Source organism: Anomaloglossus baeobatrachus, chromosome 2, assembly GCF_048569485.1.
Source record: "Anomaloglossus baeobatrachus isolate aAnoBae1 chromosome 2, aAnoBae1.hap1, whole genome shotgun sequence".
Classification (NCBI taxonomy): domain Eukaryota; kingdom Metazoa; phylum Chordata; class Amphibia; order Anura; family Aromobatidae; genus Anomaloglossus; species Anomaloglossus baeobatrachus.
The window spans coordinates 703,867,870-703,887,905 of NC_134354.1; the positions used below are offsets into that span (position 1 = coordinate 703,867,870).

General features: G+C 43.2%; 1 protein-coding gene across 1 annotated transcript; it reads right to left on the reverse strand.

The window, feature by feature from the left end:
- Nucleotides 1-1,195: 1,195 nt before the first annotated feature.
- Nucleotides 1,196-19,513, reverse strand: KCNRG (potassium channel regulator). The gene is made up of 2 exons (XM_075334567.1): nucleotides 18,933-19,513; nucleotides 1,196-1,560 (listed from the first exon to the last, which is right to left on the reverse strand). Exons 1-2 carry the CDS (start codon nucleotides 19,511-19,513, stop codon nucleotides 1,311-1,313), a joined length of 831 nt encoding a protein of 276 aa, XP_075190682.1. The 3' UTR covers nucleotides 1,196-1,310.
- Nucleotides 19,514-20,036: the final 523 nt, after the last annotated feature.

Genomic DNA, 20,036 nt, shown 5'->3' on the forward strand with positions numbered 1-20,036 from the left:
ACGACCTCACAGCAGGGGCCAGGTTGTTGCTGGATGTCACACACAGCAACATCGCTAGCAAGTTGTGCATCAGCAGTGATGTTGCTTGGTGTGACGGTACCTTTAAACGCTGTTCCCTCTATAGCTTAAGATACTAGTTTGAAAATGAAAGAAATTAGACTTTTTTTTTTATTTTTTTTTTTATTATTCGCTTTTTTATTATCTTGAAAAGTGCAATTTGGTAAAAATGGTCTAGCACAAAAAAACTGAACATAAATAGTAACATAACTGACCAGAAACTGTATATTAAAAAACTGATTTCAGTGAGGTATCACTCACTGGGTTGCTTGCTGTAGTTTTCATAGAATACCTGTTTTGTGTGATGTTGCAATGCTAAATCTTCTCTGTTTAAAGCCCTTGCCCCACCTCTGATTGGCGGCTTCCAGGGTACACTGATTTGGCAATAAGCTGCTTCTCAATGGTAGGGTTACACAAACTGGTTTGGTCTGCATTTGAGATGTAGTCTGGGCAGTGATAATCTCTTGTTGGTAAAATACTGATTGTATAGAAACTATAACACTGCCTAATAAGTGAAACATGCCTGGAATGGAGTTCTCGTGCTCTATTATGCTGCTCTCAGAATAAATGGCAAACCTGCTGCCAGATTCCCTTTTTAAAAGGACCCTGACATGATGAAAATGCTATTTGAACTGCAGGCAGAGTATTATGGATTAGAAGTAGCTGATCAGATTGGGAAACGTTTCAGTATAAGGCCGGAGTCACACATGCGAGTGACTCGCATCGGCATCACCTGGCATGGCCACACACTCTCTGGACAGGAGCATCTCAGCTACATAGAATTACATGCAGCCGACTCGCTCCTTTCAGGAGAGTGCTGCCGTGCCGGGTGATGCTGATGCGAGTCACTCGCAAGTGTGACTCCAGCCTAGTGTGCATTCTGTGCATGAATCCAGTGGGTGGTCCAATGCCGTGATTTATAACCTTCCCTGTGCATGCTGAGAGCTGTCAATTAGTGATGAGCAAGCACTACAATACTCGTGCTCGGTACTCATTTAAGAGCAGTTAGATGCTCGAATTGTTCGTGACTCAAGCACCCTAGTATAATGGAAGTCTCGAGCATTTTTCTGGGAAGTCTTCTGGAAATAACCTTGAGTCTCCTATTGACTTCCATTATATGTGGGTGCTCGAGTCATGAATATTCAATTGCTTTTATCAAGTACTGAGCATAGTAGTGCTCAATCATCACTATGCTCCTTCTCTAATTAGGACTGTGCCAAAAAACAAAGTCCATAACTTTGACATTTTGCTTTTTATTTCTTTTTGTTTTTAACGGGTTTAATTTGCACAGTGACATTTTTTTCAGGTTTTGTGTTTTCTGTAATGCTTAAGACTTCTGGCCTCTTCTTCCTCTCGAATGTATAGCACTCCACTTTATCTTCTGCTGACACCGCTCTGGTGCTCACAAGGCTGAAGCCATCTCGGAGCAGGATATCCAGGAGCAGCCCCAGAACATTGGTTCCATGTAGTAGTTTCCTCTGGTCTGGTTTTATGGAGACATACCTGTGGCAAATCGTATTGTTAATTTGTTTTTGTTTTTTTTTATAAATATATTATCTCAACAGCCACTCAAAGAATTATTGTAGTTTTAGACCCTGGTCACACTGTCATTAGAATGGATTTCCTACGGCATGCCATTTCTGTGTTAAATTTTGAGCTATTGGTATCTTAAAGAGGACCTATTCAAAAGTGACTGATTTGCTCTTGGTATAATCCTGCTGCTCCCTGAGTAATAAATATACAGCCTGTGAAATAAGTATTGAACACTTCACCAATTTTCTAAGTAAATATATTTCTAAAGGTGTTATTGACATGAAATTCTCAACAGATGTTGTTAACAACCCAACCAGTCCAGACAGGCAAAAATACAAAAAACTATAGATGTCCAGAAATTAAAGTTTTGTATGAAAAATGACCCCAGGATAAAGTATTGAATACATGTAGAAACTGAGGTGAAAAGTCAAGACACCATTTGAAACCTATTGGTAATTAGAAAGCAATCCTGCCACTTAATGAAAAATATCAGCTAATTCCACTAATGGCCTATAAAAGGTGTCTCGTTTCCAAGGTGCCAAACAAAGAAACATCTCATGATTGGTAAAACCAGTGAGCGGTCTCCAGATCTTCCCTACTTTATTGTTGGAAAGCATACTGATGGCATTGGTTATAGACTACTGAAGTTTCCAGGGAGCACTGTTGGGGCCATAATCCCCAAGTGGAAATAACGTCATTTCACCACAAACTGGCCACGACCAGGTGCTCCCTGCAAGATTTCAGACAGAGGAGTGGAAAGAATTCTCAAAGAGTTGTCCAAGAGCCAAGAATCAACTGTGGAGAACTAAGGAAAGACCTGCAGTCAGCAGGTAGAATTGTTTCAAAGGAAAACCATAAGTAATGCACTCCACCTCCATGGCGTGTATGCACGCTCACCACACAAGACTCCATTACTGAACAAAAAACAAGTTCAAGCGCGTTTAAACCATTCACCCCCAGGTGATATTACTTTTTCATTTTTTCCTCCTCCCTTCTGAGAGCCATAACTGTTTTACTTTTCTGTCAATATTGCCATTTCAGGGTTTCTTTTTTTGCGGAACAAGTTGTACTTTTGAATGAAACCATTCGTTTTACTATATAGTGTACTGGAAAACGGGAAAAAAAATCCAAATGTGGAATTTCACTAATTCACCATATTCACTATATGGTAAAACTGATGTCCGTATGATGCTTCAGGTCGGTAGGAGTTTGTAGATGCCAAACGTGTATACTTTTACCTAAGGGGGGAAAAAAAAAAATAATTCTGAACTTTGTCCCAAAAAAGGATTGTGCTTTTGTCGCTATTTTTCGAGACCTGTAGAGTTCTCATTTTTTTGTGACCTGGGGCTCAGTGATGGCTTAGCTTGTCTTGGGCTGACTGTTTTAATTGTACCATATTTGAGTAGATGTGATGTTTCGATCACCTGTTATTGTATTTTAAAGAAATGTTGCAGTGACCAAAAAATGTAATTTTGGGGGGTTTGGAATATTTTTTTTTCTTTTTTCTGGTCATGCAGTGTACCAATCAGATTAATTGATTTTTATATTTTGATAGGGCATTTCTGAACACTACAATACCAATGTTTTTTTTAACGATTGTATTTTCAGTGGGGCAAAAGAAGAGAGATTTCAACTTTCAGGGATTTTAACTTTTTCGGGTCCTTCCCAGCCCCCCCTCCCCCTCTGCAAATTGTATCTCGTGAGCACAAAAGGTTAACAGAATTAATTCCCACGTGTTTGGGAATGTATTGTAGTGCTGGGGAAAACCAAAACAGAATATTCTGGGAAGCAGTGGGATCCACCTGTGGCTGTTTACAGGCACATGCTGGCTGTTACACTAGAGAATTCAACTGCTCCACCCAGTAAACTAAGTGACACATCACTGGAATCGGGGTCTCTTTCCCTTCATTATGCTGCTGTCAGATGAGGTAGCCAACACCTGGCATCAGATTTCCTTTAATAGATTACACCACAATGGGAATGGTATTTCTGTGCAGTTCAGTCAATGCTGACAGGGTCTGTGTGTAAGGAAACCCAAGATTGATGCTCAGTTTATGCATTTCCAGGAGGAATAACAGCAGGACACAATACCAGTTTTCCAAATGACATTTCCCATATGATCCGAACTACACAGTGAGCAGAATTATTAGGAAAGTTGTATTTTAGAGGATTTTTTTTTTTTTTTATTGATCAACAACTATGTTCTCAATCAACTCAAAAGACTTATAAATATCAAAGCTTAATATTTTGGAAGTTGGAGTTTTGGTTTTTTTTTAGCTTTGGCTATCTTAGGAGGATATCTGTTGGTGCAGGTAACTTACTGTTCAGAATTATTAGGCAACTTAATAAAAAACCAAATATATTCCCATCTCACTTGTTTATTTTCACCAGGTAAACCAATATAACTGCACAAAATTTAGAAATAAACATTTCTGACATGCAAAAACAAAATCCCAAAAAAATAGTGACCAATATAGCCACCTGTCTGTCTGATGACACTCAGCAGCCTACCATCCATAGATTCTGTCAGTTGCTTGATCTGTTTACGATCAACATTGCGTGCAGCAGCCACCACAGCCTCCCAGACACTGTTCCGAGAGGTGTACTGTTTTCCCTCCCCGTACATCTCACATTTTGAGGGACCACAGGTTCTCTATGGGGTTCAGATCAGGTGAACAAGGGGGCCATGTAATTATTTTTCATCTTTTAGACCTTTACTGGCCAGCCACGCTGTGGAGTAGTTGGATGCATGTGATGGAGCATTGTCCTGCATGAAAATCATGTTTTTCTTGAACGATACAGACTTCTTCCTGTACCACTGCTTGAAGAAGTTGTCTTCCAGAAACTGGCAGTAGGTCTGGGAGTTGAGCTTCACTCCATCCTCAACCCGAAAATGTCTCACAAGTTCACCTTTGATGATACCAGCCCATACCAGTACCCCACCTCCACCTTGCTGGCGTCTGAGTCGGAGTGGAGCTCTCTGCTCTTTACTGATCCAGCCTCTGGCCCATCCATCTGGCCCATCAAGAGTCACTCTCATTTAATCAGTCCATAAAACCTTTGAAAAATCAGTCTTAAGATATTTCTTGGCCCAGTCTTGACGTTTTATCTTATGTTTCTTGTTCAAAGGTGGTCCATTTTCAGCCTTACTTACCTTGGCCATGTCCTTGAGTATGGCACACCTTGTGCTTTTTGATACTCCAGTAACGTTGCAGCTCTGAAATATGGCCAAACTGGTGGCAAATCGCATTTTGGCAGCTTCCGGCTTGATTTTCCTCAATTCATGGGCAGTTATTTTGCGCCTTTTTTTGCCCAACACGCTTCTTGTGACCCTGTTGGCTATTTGCCATGAAACGTTTGATTGTTCAGTGATCACGCTTCAAAAGTTTGGCAATTTTAAGACTGCTGCATCCCTCTGCAAGACATCTCACGATTGTGGACTTTTTCAGAGCCCGTCAAATCTCTCTTCTGACCCATTTTGCCAAAGGAAAGGAAGTTGCCTTATATAGGGTGTTGATGTCATTACACCCAACCCCTCCTCAATACAGAGATGCCCATCACCTGATTTACTTACTATACAGCTTGGAGTAGGGCAACATGTATAAAAAGTATCATGTGAGCAACATACTCATTGGCCTAATAATTCTGCACACAATGTAAAGAAATTAATGTGTGGGGTATGCAGCAGTTACCAATGGTGCACAATAAAGATGCTTAGCCCTAGAATAAAAGAATGGTTGCATTTTTATCGGTAGCTAACAATCCAATCTAGCTAAAACAAAAAGTTACTGTTCTATATTGATCAGAACTGATGTAAGTGCACTGAAATCCCCCTATTTTTATAGCTATTATCAACTAATGAAACCTATTTTCCAAAAGTCTGTATGATGATGTTGTTGCACTAATGATCAGGGCTATAGAGTAGCAGTAAAGCCACATAAACAGATTAGGTTGCTAGGAAAGCACTCACCATATTGACTGGCAAGGCATTAATAGAAATCAGCTGCAGCCCACTGACTGTTCCTTTTTAGTTGCTTGATCACCTATTTTAGGCCTCCTTCACACCTCTGTGTCTCCAGTCCGTGTGGTGTCCGTTTTGACACCTGCCAGTGTCACGTTCACATGCATACTAATTAAAGTTAATAGAGCTCTTCACACCTCTGGTGTTTTCACCTGGCTGTGTCCCTGTAAAACACCTGCCTGTGATCAGCTTTTTGCCGGCAGCACTGGTCAAATGCAGACATCAAACTGATGGAATCAGTGTGCCACGTACTGGAAAAAAAGATTTCTGTAATATTTTGTTTTTTTGGTTTTTAATGTGTAAACTATCTGCAAAACTAGATAAATGAAAGATAAATGCTAGATATAATAGAATATATAGATTGAGAGAGAGAGTATACAGCTACTTAGAATGAATGACTAATTTTAGAAAAAAAAAATGACGTAGGATCCCTACCCCTTTTCATAATTAGCACAGGTACACTGCCAGCTGCGGGCTGCAACCCCCAGCTGTCAGCTGTACATTGGCTAGTTATCCAAAATATCCCAGGCTTTTTTTTTTTTTTTTTTATTTAAAAAAAATTTAAACTGCATAGTCCCGTCCCTTATTCCGCCCCCCCCCCTTTTTTTTTTTTTTTTTTTTTTCTTTTTTGAAAACCAGCTAAGAGACTGCAGACAACTGAAGGCTGATATTTTTAGGGTGGGAAAAGCCATGGTTATTTGGCCCTTCCCAGCCTAACAATAGCAGCCCGCAGTCACTCCAGAGATGGCGCAGCTAGAAGATGGGCCAAATGTGACACTGTACTCGGCTATTCCCATTGCCCTGGTGTGGTTGGAAGCTGGGTAAAATATGGGGTTGATGCTGGCTGTGAATTGCCAGCTGCCATCAATCCCTGGTATTAGTAATGGGTGGGCGTCTAGCAGATATCCCTATTACTAATCCAGTAGAAATATTAAAAAAAATATTTGCACAAACACCCCCTGACTACAGCCCTCTTTCATCAATTTATTTTAAAAGTTTGCCATAATCCAAAGCGATATCCCACAATATTCCCCAAAAGCGAACCTAAAAGACATAAAAAAGAGAATTTATTAAGACTACTTTCTTTCACCAATTTATTACCCTGCAAAAACCCTAATCCACGGTCTGACATAATCCAAAAAAGGAGGTCCCACAACGTTCCAAGATTCACTGTCCCAGACATTGAAGAACAGCTGGATCTTCATTGGCAGGGAGGGCAGTCACTGCGCTATCACACTGCTGTTCAATGCCCTTTGCTCTTGCGTTAATTGAACTGTGGTGAATTCACATTGTCACCGCTCTTCCCTGCCCGCAGCCGCTCATACACTGCTGTGTGACCCGCTGCAGTGACCTGGGGTGACCTCCTGAGGTCATCTGTTCACTAGTGATTCTCACAACACCAGTATGTGAATGTGCAGCGATTGATCTCCCTGCCAATTTGGAACGATCTGTTCTTCATTGGCTGGGACAGTGAATCTTGGAATGTCGTGAGACTTCCTTTTGGATTATGTGGGACCATAGTTTAAGGTTTTAGCAGGGTAATAAATTGGTGACTGAGGGTGTGTCTCTTGTCTTTTAATCATTTTCCCATTTTGTCTTTTAGGGTCACTTTTGGGGAACGTTGTGGGACATCGCTATGGATTACGGCTGACTTTTTTTTTCCCAATTATATTTTTAATTTTTGAACGAGGGCTGTAATTGGGGGGGGGGGGTGTTTTATATAAATATTTTTTTTTAATGTTTTTACTGGATTAGTAATGGGGATGTCTTCTAGACTCCTACGAGTTACTAATACCAAAGCTTGATGCCACCTGGCATCAACCAAATATATTACCCCATTTAACACCACACTAGGGCAACGGGAAGAGCAGAGTACTGCGCCAGATTTGGCGGATCTAATAGATGAGCCACCTCTGACCTGACTGCAAGCCTATATTTAGGCTGGGAAGGGCCAAATAACAATGGCCCTTCCCACCCTAAAAATATCAGCTCCCATTTGTCTGCTGGCCCTTGGCTGTGTTTTGTTTTTTATAAAAAAAAAAAAAATCGTAGGATCCCCTCTATTTTGGATAACCAGGCTATCTATCTATGTCCTAAATATCTCTATTGTATCTATCTCTATCCACTGCATTTATCTACTGTATCTATCTAGCATTTATAATTTTTCTGGTTTTGCACATAAAAATTAATTTCCGTATCATGCGTGTTTTTATTGGTCACACTGACAGCTGGCACACGGATGTCATGGGTACTAACATGGAAACATGGATGGTCATACGGATGTCTAAAACAGACCGTGCAACACATGCTCACTGTCTATGCGTAATGTCTATAGAGAGCCCGGTGTGCACGGGGGCAGGTTTCTCCCCTCTGCTGCATGCTAAATTGAAAAATTGTCAAAACCGCTGCATCCATTGAACTAAGTGATCCATCGTTGGATTCAGGATTTGTCCCTACATTATGCTGCTCCCAGATAAGGTAGTATAAACGCGTTGATGGATTCCCTTTGTCACTTTATTGGCTAACTCTAAAGGCCGCTTTACACGCTGCGACATCGCTCAAGTGATCTCGTTGGGGTCACGGAATTTGTGACGCACATCCGGTTGCTTTAGCGATGCGGTTGCGTGTGACACCTTTTGAGTGATTTTTGCATCGTTGCAAAATCGCTCATCGGTGAAATGGGGGGTCCATTCTCTAATATCGTTGCTGCTGCAGTAACGAAGTTGTTCCTCGTTCCTGAGGCAGCACACATCGCTCCGTGTGACACCGCAGGAACGAGGAACCTCACCTTACCTGCCGCCCGCCCGCAATGTGGAAGGAGGTGGGTGGCATGTTCCAGTCGCTAATCTCCGCTTCTATTGGGCGGCGGTTCAGTGACGCAGCTGTGACGTTGCTGTGATGCTGAACGAACCGCACCCTTAGAAAGGAGGCGGTTCGCCGGTCACAGCGACGTCGCTAGGCAGGTAAGTAGTGACGGGTTTGGGCGATTTTTGCCCGTGTCGCACAACCGATGGGGGCGGGTACCCACGCTAGCGATATCGGTCATGATATTGCAGCGTGTAAAGCGGCCTTTAGTTTATACTTATTAAAAGGTGTTTTATATTTTGGATATTATTGGACTTTTTCTCCTTTGAACAATTGGGTTTGTAATTACTATGAAAAGTTCCATAGTTGGGATACTCTCACACTGGTGTATGAAAAATCTGCCCCATTCTCATCCACAAAAGTTGGACAAATTAAATCCGTTTGGTATTCCATATATCATGTGAATGTGCACGTTTTGTCTATTTGTTTTTGTTTTTTTGTTTCTTACCTAGCATCCATATGCAATGTTGTTTATTTTGGGGGTTTTTTCACAGCTAGTCTGCAATCATTTACAGGACCATTTACGGAATGGTAATGTATCTGTAAAAAAATGGACGCCACACGGATGGCTGTTAACCTGTTAAATGCCACTGGCAATCTGTGACAGCAGTATTTACAGCACACTGGCATACTTGCATCTTTCTAATCACTTTTTGGTGTGAGCACAGGGCACCGATGGGTTGCCGTGATAGCCACGGCTCTGCCCCCTGTGCTTGTCATGGCCGTATTCCTGAGAAAGCCAGCTTGTGGCTGGTGTTCATATGATACCATTATTTATACTATATACAACAATACTGTGGATTGCGGTATATGCATAGTACAATCGATCAGATGATCACTGGTTCAATTCCTCTAAAGGGAGCAAACAAATATGATTGCAAAATAAATAAAATATTCAATTCACCCCCCTTTTCCCCATGGGAAAAATAACAAAAAATACACATTTGGTATCGCTGTGGCCCTAAAAGTCCATTCTATTTGTAAATGGCGTAATGAGAAAAAAAATCAAAATGCCACAATTTTGTGGGGGTTTTTTTTGTTTCAGCTACCGCAACAATGCAAACAATATACAGTGGAACCTTGATTTACGAGAACAATCCGTTCTGGGAGTGTGCCTGTAAACCAAGTTACTCGTTTAGCAAAGCAAGATTTCCCATAGGAAATAATGGAAGCTCAGACAATTCGTTCCACACAAACATACACAAACACACACATTATGCTCACCTTACATTCCGTTCCCTTGCCGGCCTGCTTGTTATTATAGTCCGCTGGTACAGGATGTGTATTAGGTAACCATCGTGACCGATGCCGGAGCTTCCGCTGACAGCGCCCACGTCATGCGCAGGAGAACTCTTGCCTCTGATTGATCAGCGCGCTGCCTTTGAGAAGCGTCTGGCAGCGGAAGTTCCTCAATCGTCGCGATGGTTACTCGATAAACATCATGTACCGGCGGACTACAAGAACCAGGAGGCCGGAGAGGGAACGGAAGGTAAGGAAGGTGAGCATAATGTGTGTGTGTGTGTGTTTGTGCGGACTGCAAGAGCGGGTCAGAGCGCGGTGGATGTACGGAACTGGAAGTGTGTGCGGTGAGGATTTGCTTGTACAGCAAAGCTTGCTCGTAAACTGAGTTACAAATTTACAGCAAGCTTTGCTCGTATAGCGAAATACTCGCACACCAAGTTACTCGTAAACCGAGGGTCCACTGTATTTAAAGGCGATCAAAACATTGTATCTACTCCAAAATAGCATGATTTAAAAACTGGCTCTCGGAAACTGGCAACAAAAGGGATTTTTTTTTTTAATATTTTTTTATATTTTTTTATCACATCATAAATAAAGCTGGAATATCTATCCCTCTATTATCTATTTATCTGTATCTATGTATGTATCTATTATCTATGTATCCTCTCTATCTCTCTATATATTATCTGCTAAAGTAGCTGTTTAAAAGCATTCAAAAACACAGGGAACCTGCAAAAAAAAACGCACCAAAACGCAGTAATAACGCATGCGTTATTACCTGTGTTATTGGTGCGTTATTTTAACGCAGGTGCGCTAATCCTTCACTCAAGAAATTCCTTAAGAAAAATCATTTTTCTAGTGCGCACATAGCCTAAGGCTATGTGCGCACGTGTGCGCTCTGCACCGCACCTAAAAGGTGCGCTTCAGAGCGCAGCTGAAAAGCTCCGTTCTGAAGTGCATGGTGCCGGCGAGAACGTGCGCTCTGACTGCAGCTCCTGCCATAGACAGAGCAGGGGTTGCCGGCAAAGCGCACGGAAGAAGTGACATGTCACTTAGAACGCGCGCTTCGGGCAGCAGCTGAAGATCTGCGCTCTAAGACGCCACGTGCGCACGGCTCCTGCACAATCTCCATAGATTATGCAGGGGACGCAGGACGCATGCAGTTACGCTGCACTACAAAGCGCAGCGTAACTGCATGTATTTACGCAACGTGCGCACATAGCCTTAGGCTGGTTTCAGGCGTCTGTGTTCTAGGTACGTGTGACATCTGTTTTTAACACGGATGTCACACGTACCCATGTTACCCTATTGTGCACTCTCACACGGCCGTGTTTTCACACGGACCGTGTGGCCCCGCTATTTCACACAGACGAGCCCGTTTTTTCTCCGGCAGCATGGGTGTCACACGGACCGCACACTGATGTGATCCGTGTGTCACGTACCTGAGAAAACAAGAGTTTTTAAATAGATTTTCTATATTTACCTGTATCCAGCGATGCTTTCTCCTGCTCCTGACCCCCGCTCATTATTTTCATTGATTATTCACCGCAGTGAGCAGCTGGGAGCAGGGGCATCGCGGTGACAGCGCTGGAGACCTCACCGCCGGGAACAGCATCGCTGGGGACATCGCTAGTGACAGGTGAGTATCCTGCCAGCAGTGTGTGTGCAGGGACGTCCAGGAGGTCATCTGATTTCCCAATGAACTCTGATGACCTCCTGCTGACACCCCTGCAACAACTGCGCTACAGCAAGTGTCACGATGGTGACTTCCAGGGGTTCATGAGAGTTCATTGGGAATTCCGATGACCCCCCTGGATGTCACTGCACAAACTGCTGTATACTCACCTGTCACCGGCGATGTCCCCGGCGGTGCTGTCCTCTGCTGTATTGTCGGCGCTGTCCCCGCGATGCTCCGGCTTCCAAATCCTCAGGCAGTGAATAACCAATGAAAATAATGAGCGGGGGTCACGAGCGGGAGGCAGCATCGCTGGATACAGGTAAATCTAGAACATCTTTTCATTACAGAGATATGTGTTTTACCCGATCCGTGTTTGCATACGTGTGACACGTATGTCACACGTGTTACCATAACCATGCGTGTGACTGGTACCTGATTAAACACTTCTGAAAGCGGCCTTATACTCCCCCTCTGGTGTCTTCATATATCTGTTTTCAGCGTCACTCCTGTTGGTCTTCTTCAGTTTGACCCACCGGCAGCTCCAATGTTTCATGGAACGTGTTGGAGGTTACAAAACTATGGGGGACTTTTTCTGGCTCTCATAGTTGTGTTGGGAGCTTGTGACGTAACTTCTGACCAGTCAGAAGTTAAGGGCATAAGATAGCGCCGTGGAACTGGAGCAGCATTGGTAAAAGGTAAAGACAGCGGAAGGTAAGTTTATTGCACGGGACTAAGACAATGTGCCCACGGGACTCTGTACCTGCAGAATTTGCCGCCGAAAACCTGCGGATTTATCTGGATTTTCTAGATAAAGCCGCAGGTTTTAGCAAGTAGACACTCCCCTTGTTACCCTATGGGACATGGGGAGTGTCTGTGTCCATGCTGCGGTATGTGCGGCTGCGGAATATGCTGCGGATGTCCCACAGCCGCACATCACTGCATGTCAATTATTCCTGCGGAATTACCTGCGAAAATCCCGCCTCTCCACTACGGAGATAGAGGCCGGGACTTCCGCAGGTAAGTCGCATGAATGTCCTCAGGTTTTCCGCAGATATTTTGCTGGAATCCCGCAGCTATGTATAGCTGCGGATTCCGAGGAGCTGCTGCGGGAAACCAGCGGACGTACCTGCGGATACATCCGCAGGTGCGAGCTCCCGTGGGCACATAGCCTTAGATTTAAAGTTCCATTCCAGGGCTGAAAAACAAAACAAAATTATTGGAGTGGTGCTTTAAGACCTTCACCACGCAGTGATTTTTTTATTTTTTTTTTTTTTCTTCCTTCCAAGAGCCATAACTTTTTTTTCTTTTTTTTTCTGTCAATGTAGCCATGTGAGGTCTGTACTTTTGAATAACACCATTCATTCTGCCCCATATTGTATTGAAGAAAATTCCAAGTACAGTAAAATTGCAAAAAAAAAAAGTGTAATTCCACAATTGTTCTTGTTTTTATTTACCATGTTCACTATATGATAAAACTGATCTGGCAGTATGATTCCTCAGGTCAGTACAAGTTCGTAGATGCCAAACATGTATAGTTTTACTTTTATTTAAGTAGTGCAAAAAAAAAATTGACATTTGTCCAAAAAAAAAAAAATTGCACTTTTGTCGCTTTTTTCTGAGACCTGTAGTGTTCTCGTTTTTTGGAATCTAGGGCTCAGTTACAGTTTTTAGTTTTTGCATTCTGAGTTGGCATTTTTAAAATTATTTTTGGGTAGGTGCGCTGTTATGATTGCCTGTTATTGCATTGTTGCGGCGAGCAACCAAAAAAACAAAACAAAACGTAACTCTGGCATTTTGATTCTTTTCTTGTTGCGTCTCTTACTGATCCGATTCATTTTATATTTTTCTAGATCGGGCATTTCTGATCGTGGCAATACCAAATGGGTATATTTTTAATTTATTTATTAATTTTATTTTCAGTGGGTCAAAAGGGGGGAATTTAAACTTTTTTTAACCCTTTAGTGACGGAGCTAATTTTCACCTTAATGACCAGACCAAATTTTGCAATTCTGACCAGTGTCACTTCATGAGGTTATAACTCTGGAACGCTTCAACGGATCCCGGTGATTCTGAGATTGTTTTTTCGTCACATATTGGACTTCATGTTAGTACCAAATTTAGGACAATATTTTTTGTGTTTATTTATGAAAAAAATTGAATATTGGCAAAAATTTTGAAAATTTAGCAATTTTCAACTTTTGAATTTTTATACCGTTAAACCAGAGATTTCTGTGACACAAAATAGTTAATAAATAACATTTCCCACATGTCTACTTTACATCAGCACAATTTTGGAAACAAAATTTTTTTTCGTTAGGAAGTTAGAGGGGTTCAAAGTTTATCAGCAATTTCTCATTTTTACATCAAAATTTACAAAACCAGTTTTTTAGGGACCACATCACATTTGAAGTGACTTCAATAGGCCTAGATGACAGAAAATACCCAAAAGTGACACCATTCTAAAAACTGCACCCCCCAAAGTACTCAAAACCACATTCAAGAAGTTTATTAACCCTTCAGGTGCTTCACATGAACAAAAGCAATGTGGAATGAAAAAAAGCAAAAATTAAATTTTACCTAAAAATGTTGCTCTAACCCAAATTTATTCACTTTTAGAAGAAATAACACAACAAAATGGACCTCAAAACTTGTTCCCCACTTTCTTATGAGCGCGTCGATACCCCACATGTGGTCAGAAACCTCTGTTTGGACAAATGGGAGGGCTCGGAACAGAAGGAGCAATATTTGAATTTTGGAAAGCAAATTTGGCTGAAATAGATTGCGAGCACCATGTTGCATTTACAGGTCCGCTAAGGTACCTAAACAGAAGAAATCCCTCACAAGTGACACCATTTTGGAAACTAGACCCCTCAAGGCTTCTATCTAGGGGTATAGTGAGCATTTTGGATCCACAGGTACTTCACAGATTTTGTTAACGTTACGTTGTCATATTGAAAATTTTAATAATTTTCTCAAAAATGTTGCTTTAGCATCAATTTTCTCACTTTTTCAAGAGGTAATTCCAAAAATTTGACCTCAAGGTTTGTTAACCACTTTTTTATGAGCGCGGTGATACCTCACATGTGGTCTGAAACCTTTGTTTCGACAAATGGGAGGGCTTGGAACGAAAGGAGCAATATTTGAATTTTAGAAAGGAAATTTGGCTGAAAAAGATTGCGGGCACCATGTCGCATTTGGAGGTCCCCTAAGGTACCTAAACAGCAGAAACCCCGCACAAGTGGCCCCATTTTGGAAACTAGGCCCCTCAAGGAATTTATCTAGATGTTTGGTGAGTACCCTGAACCCCCAGGTGCTTCACAGAATTTTATAACGTTGAGCCATGAAAAAAAAAAAATAAAATTTTACCACAAAATTGTTATTTCAACCAGGTAGCTTTTTTTTTTTTACAAGAGTAAAAGGAAAAAATTCAGCATAATATTTATTGTGCAATTTCTCCTGAGTTTGGCGATACCTTATATGTGGTGGAAATCAACTGTTTGGGCGCATGGCAGGGCTCGGAAGGGAAGGAGTGCCATTTGACTGCAAAATTGGCTGGAATCAATAGCGGACGCCAGGTTGCATTTGGAGAGCCCCTGAGGTGCCTAAACAGTGGCGGTCCCCCACAAGTGACTTCATTCTGGAAACAAGACACCTCAAGGCTTTTATCAAGGTGTATAGTGAGCAGTTTGAATCCACGAGTACTTCACAGAATTTGATAAGCTTAGGTTGCCATATTGAAAATTTTCATTTTTTTCACAAAACTGTTGCTTTAGCATCAAATTTCTCACTTTTTCAAGAGACAACAACAAACCGTGGACCCCACAGGTTGTTATCCAATGTCTTATGAGCACAGGGATACCCCACATGTGGCCAAAAACCTCTGTTTGGATAAATGAGAGGGCTTGGAATGGAGGGAGCACCATTTGAATTCTGGAAAAGTTGAAATAAATTGCGGGCACCATGTCACATTTGCAGGGCCCCTTGGGTACCTATACATCAGAAAACCCCCACAAGTGACCCCATTTTGGAAACTGGATTTTATTCAGGAGTATAGTAAGCATTTTGAATCCACAGGTACTTCACAAAAATGTTGCTGTAGCAACAAATGTCTCACTGTTAGGCTATGTGGCCATGATCCAGCGACACGGTATCTAGTACACAGTGTCAGCCTCCTGCAGAGATGTGAGTGTTGTCCACGGGAGAACGCAGCTGCCCATGCCCACGATTTGGGTTCAGGCCGCTGTGGAGCTCTATGCTACCTGCAGAGAACACTCATCTCCGCAGCATAAATTGACATGCTGAGGCTCGGGAAGCTGCGCCACAGGTCGGTTTATGCTGCGGAGAAAAGAAGCACATTGGGCATGGGATTTCTAAAAATCCTTCCACTGTGCTTCTACTGCACAACGCAGCGTTATGGACACAGGGAAAACACTCTGCGCCCAAAACGCTGCAAACCCTGATTGTGGGCACACAGCGTAAAATGCTACAATGGATGAATGGATAGATGTCAAACAAATATAACGTCCCATTCCCCTGCATATTCTAAGCTGGCGCCCTTTAGTGCCTTTCATGTGGCACTAAAGGGTGCCTAGCCTTGTATTTAGCCCCCCAAAAAATTAATAATTAAAATAAACGACGTGGGGTCCCCCCTATTTTTGATAGCCAGCTAGGGTAAAGCAGACAGCTGTAGCCTGCAAACCACAGCTGACAGCTTCACCTTGGCTGGTGATCAATTTGGAGGGCTCCCCAGGCGTTTTTTAAAAAAAAAACAAAACGTGGGGTCCCCCCCAAATTAGATCACCAGCCAAGGTGAAGCGGACAGCTGGGGTCTGGTATTCTCAGGGTGGGAAGAGCCATGGTTATTGGACTCTTCCCAGCCTAAAAATAGCAGGCCGCAGCCGCCCCAGAAGTGGCGCATCCATTAGATGCGCCAATCCTGGCGCTTCGCCCCAGCTCATCCCGCGCCCTGGTGCGGTGGCAGACGGGGTAATATATGGGGTTGATACCAGCTGTAATGTCACCTGGCATCAAGCCCTGGGGTTAGTGATGTCACGGCATCTGAACAGATACCCGACATCACTAACCCAGTCAGTAATAGAAAAAAAAAAGACAAAAAAAAAATTTATTTGAAAAAACACTCCCCGAAACATTCCTCTTTTACCAATTTATTGAAAATAAAGAAATTCCGGTCGCTGTAATCCATGTTGGAGGTCCCACGCCGGCTCTGGATCTTCTAGAATATGGGGGGCACGTTCAGGGAACGTATCCCCCATTTTCTGGAAGAGCAAGCTCTCCATGAGCAGTGTGGGTGCAGTAATCTGAGAATACTGCACTCACACTGCCCCGGTCCAACCTAGGACAGAGTGACCTGCAGTAACCTCATTCCAGAATATGAGGGGCACGCTCACAGAACGTACCCCCCATTTTCTGGAACAGCAGCCTCTCCATGTGAGGAGTGTGGCTGCAGATCACTGCACTCACCCTCCCCCGGTCCACAGTGGAGCCTGTGCATCAGCGACGTCAGCAGGATTCCTGCTTGCAGGGATCCAGCTGACAGCCGCTGTCTGCGCATGCGCCGCCAGCATTGAAGAAGAAGGAGGCGGCGATCGCGGGCCCGGAGCGGCAGACAGGTAACGTATAACCGGGGGCTTGGGGGGGGGGGTGACGGGGGGTGACGGGGGGTGACCTAGTGGGACCTGGGGACACCTTTCTGCCGCATGTGACGTGTCACATGCGGCAGAAAGAGCAGAATGAAGGCGGCCGCGCGCTGTGCGCCGCCATCTTCCACGCTCCGGAGGGGGGAGGGGGGAGGCGGCTCTGGAGACCGGAGGGGGCTCCGGTGACCAGAGGGCTCCGGTGGACCGGAGGAGGGGTCAGGGGGAGGACATTTCCCTCCGATCTGAAATGTTTGATCATTTCAGATCGGAGGGAAATGACTGCAGAGCCGGCGCCGGCGGCAGTTTTCTGTGCGCTTCGGCGCCATTTTGGATGTCCGGTGGGGGTAGGGGTGGGGGTGGGGGGACTCTCCGGTACCGGGGGCTTTGGGGGCACTAGGGGGTTAGATTTCTTTCTCATCTGACATGTTTGATCATGTCAGATGAAAAAGAAATCAGTTTTACCGGCCATTTCTTTTTTTTCATGTGTTCGTCGGTATACGGTGTATACCGCCGATCACATGATCGGGGTCCAAAAAAAACACCCCGATTCATAATCTGGGGGGTCTCAGCTACCCCAGGTAGCTGAAACCCCCGAGATTTTCGGTCGCTGGGGGGCGCTACAGGGTTTTTTCGGGCCGCCGCTTTAAAGCGGCGGAACAGAATAAGTACCCTGTTTTGCCGCCGCTTTAAGTCGTACGGCCGTCGTTATGAGGTTAAGTTTGTTTGTTTTTTTTTTTTAATTTTTTTTTAATTTTACTAGTCTCCTTTTGGACAGTGCAGGCGTCAAGTCCTCTCAGTTCTGCTTTTCATAGTGATACTTCAGCATCTGTTTGATCAGCAGAAATGGTGATCTCCTGTGAGGGCCAGCGTTCTGTCGGCATTCACAGGCACTACGTCATGACAGGGGTCATCATCTGAGCATAGCTGTCATGACAACCCATTGGAGCCCTATGATTATGACAAGAGGCCGGTGATGGCGGTGCAGAATTGTGTGCTCCCTGCCAGCGCGTGTTAAATCCTGCTGTTAGAGATCAGATCAGCCAACCAGTGCTGGGAACCACAAGCGCGCCAGCATTAAAGGAACAGACACCTTGGATGTACCAGAACAGCCACCTTTGTGAAGGGGTTGAACTTTGCTGTTAAAATGATAATTGCTCTGATTAGTTGCTCGGGACAATAACCTTTTCTTTTAGAGCTTGCTTTGTTTTTGCCTTGAAAAATGACGCTATCACTGTACCAGTAAAGTGACATTTCTGAAAACTCAGGTACATGCTATATTTGGTTTTTTTTCTTGAAGATTTGAAGTAATTTCATGTTTGCAGCATGTTAAGTCTTTCAGTGTTTTTTTTGTGTTTTTACCCATTCAAATAAGTAAAAAAAGTCTATTTAAGGCTCCATTTTCCTACCTAAAGATGCAGTTTAGGTGCAGAAATGCTGCAAATACTTAACGTGTGCACAGACCCTTTAAGGCTCCCATATACATAAAACTAAAGTCTGCTGATGTATATGGGTACGTTGGCCGACTTCTGGTATCAATCAGACATGCCGAGTTGTGGACTGCCGATCACATTGTTCTCCCTGGGATACGTTTCTGCCCAATCTGCCAGCTTTCTCCAAGAACAGAGGAGTGAGGATGTGCTCTTGTGTATGGGAATGTCGGTTGAGATGGTTCTCAACCGAACGCTCGGCTAAAGCATCATTTGGCCATCTAATGAGTTTATGGTGGCCTTAGACAATTTTGATAAATCTGCCAGTGTTCCTTCATGCATGGGCTCCTCACATTGTCTTGTATGATAACTATATATGGGGTGATATATCTGATGAGATGTGCTCAGGCTCAGCTGATGTTTCTATAAAATATAATAAAAGTGGAATTTACCTGGCTCCAAATTGGTCTCCAGCTGAGTAGTCCGTCCCACACTGAAACATCATGTCATGGTGTGATGGTCGCTGTAGAGGTATTGGAGCCATGGGTTTTTGTGAGGCATATGGGAAGTTCCAGCCCTGAACTCCCATCGGCTGCTCTACATACATTACAATACGATCAGCAAGAGCTTCGATAGTGCTGCTACACGAACAGAATACTCTGAAAAATGCGTGGGTCTCCTGAAGAAGAAAACGCACTTCTAAGATTTCCATTCTGGGACGATAAAAGCTCTCCTGACCCAACTGTTCAGCCAAGGAAGGAATCTGGTAGAAGTCGGCTTCCCTCTGAAGTCTTTCATAATCTGAAAAGTCTGAAGGCAAAGTCAGGTGTAATGTTCTGAGATAATCTAAGATATAGCCGAACAGAGTTCCATCCCGGTCCACAAAATATTGGCCATTGACAATCCGAAAGTCCCGATCGCTGCCATCCAGCATATGTGCAAATTTTGACTCTGAAAATCTCAGAAGCGTTGATGGCAGGGTGGTAAACGTCATGCCTCCCACATTGAGGGTAATTACTTCTTGGTTACTCATTCTGGACCAGCTTCTACAGATTTAGAAAGTTCTTACTAAGAGTCTCCAGCAGCCTTCACCAAGGGAAGGGCCTGTGCCTGGCAACTGTAAACTAAACAGTGGCCACCAGTTGCCTGGGAACACCCATAGTAGTTAGGTACAACACTGAGCAGCTGTGGTGCAATATCCAGTATGAGCCTTTTCCTGCAAATCAACACGTGAATGTACTGAGAGACTGGTTATTTATTCATCATGCAAAACTTTTAAACATGTTATTTACATTTGCTTATAGAATGTTTTTACTTTTTCCACTTTTCTAACAATTTAACAGGATTTTAAGGGATTTTTAAATGCTACTTTTATCTGCCTTTTGGTCCATCAAACTTAATGACTTGAAATTACAAAACTAAAGATAAATACATTATACAGTATATGTTTGTGTATGTTTTTTTATATTTTTTTTTAATTTTTACCCTTTTTAATAATATTTAATTTCAAGACCATTCCTAATGCTCTAAGGCAGGGGTGGGGAACTTTTTTTTTT

Excerpts from the sequence above, each read along its gene's own strand:
- KCNRG (XM_075334567.1), bottom strand. The coding sequence starts at position 19,513 with ATGAGTAACCAAGAAGTAATTACCCTCAATGTGGGAGGCATGACGTTT. Across the intron at positions 1,561-18,932 it reads GGAGACCAATTTGGAGCCAG|GTATGTCTCCATAAAACCAG; the intron begins GTAAATTCCACT and ends GATTTGCCACAG.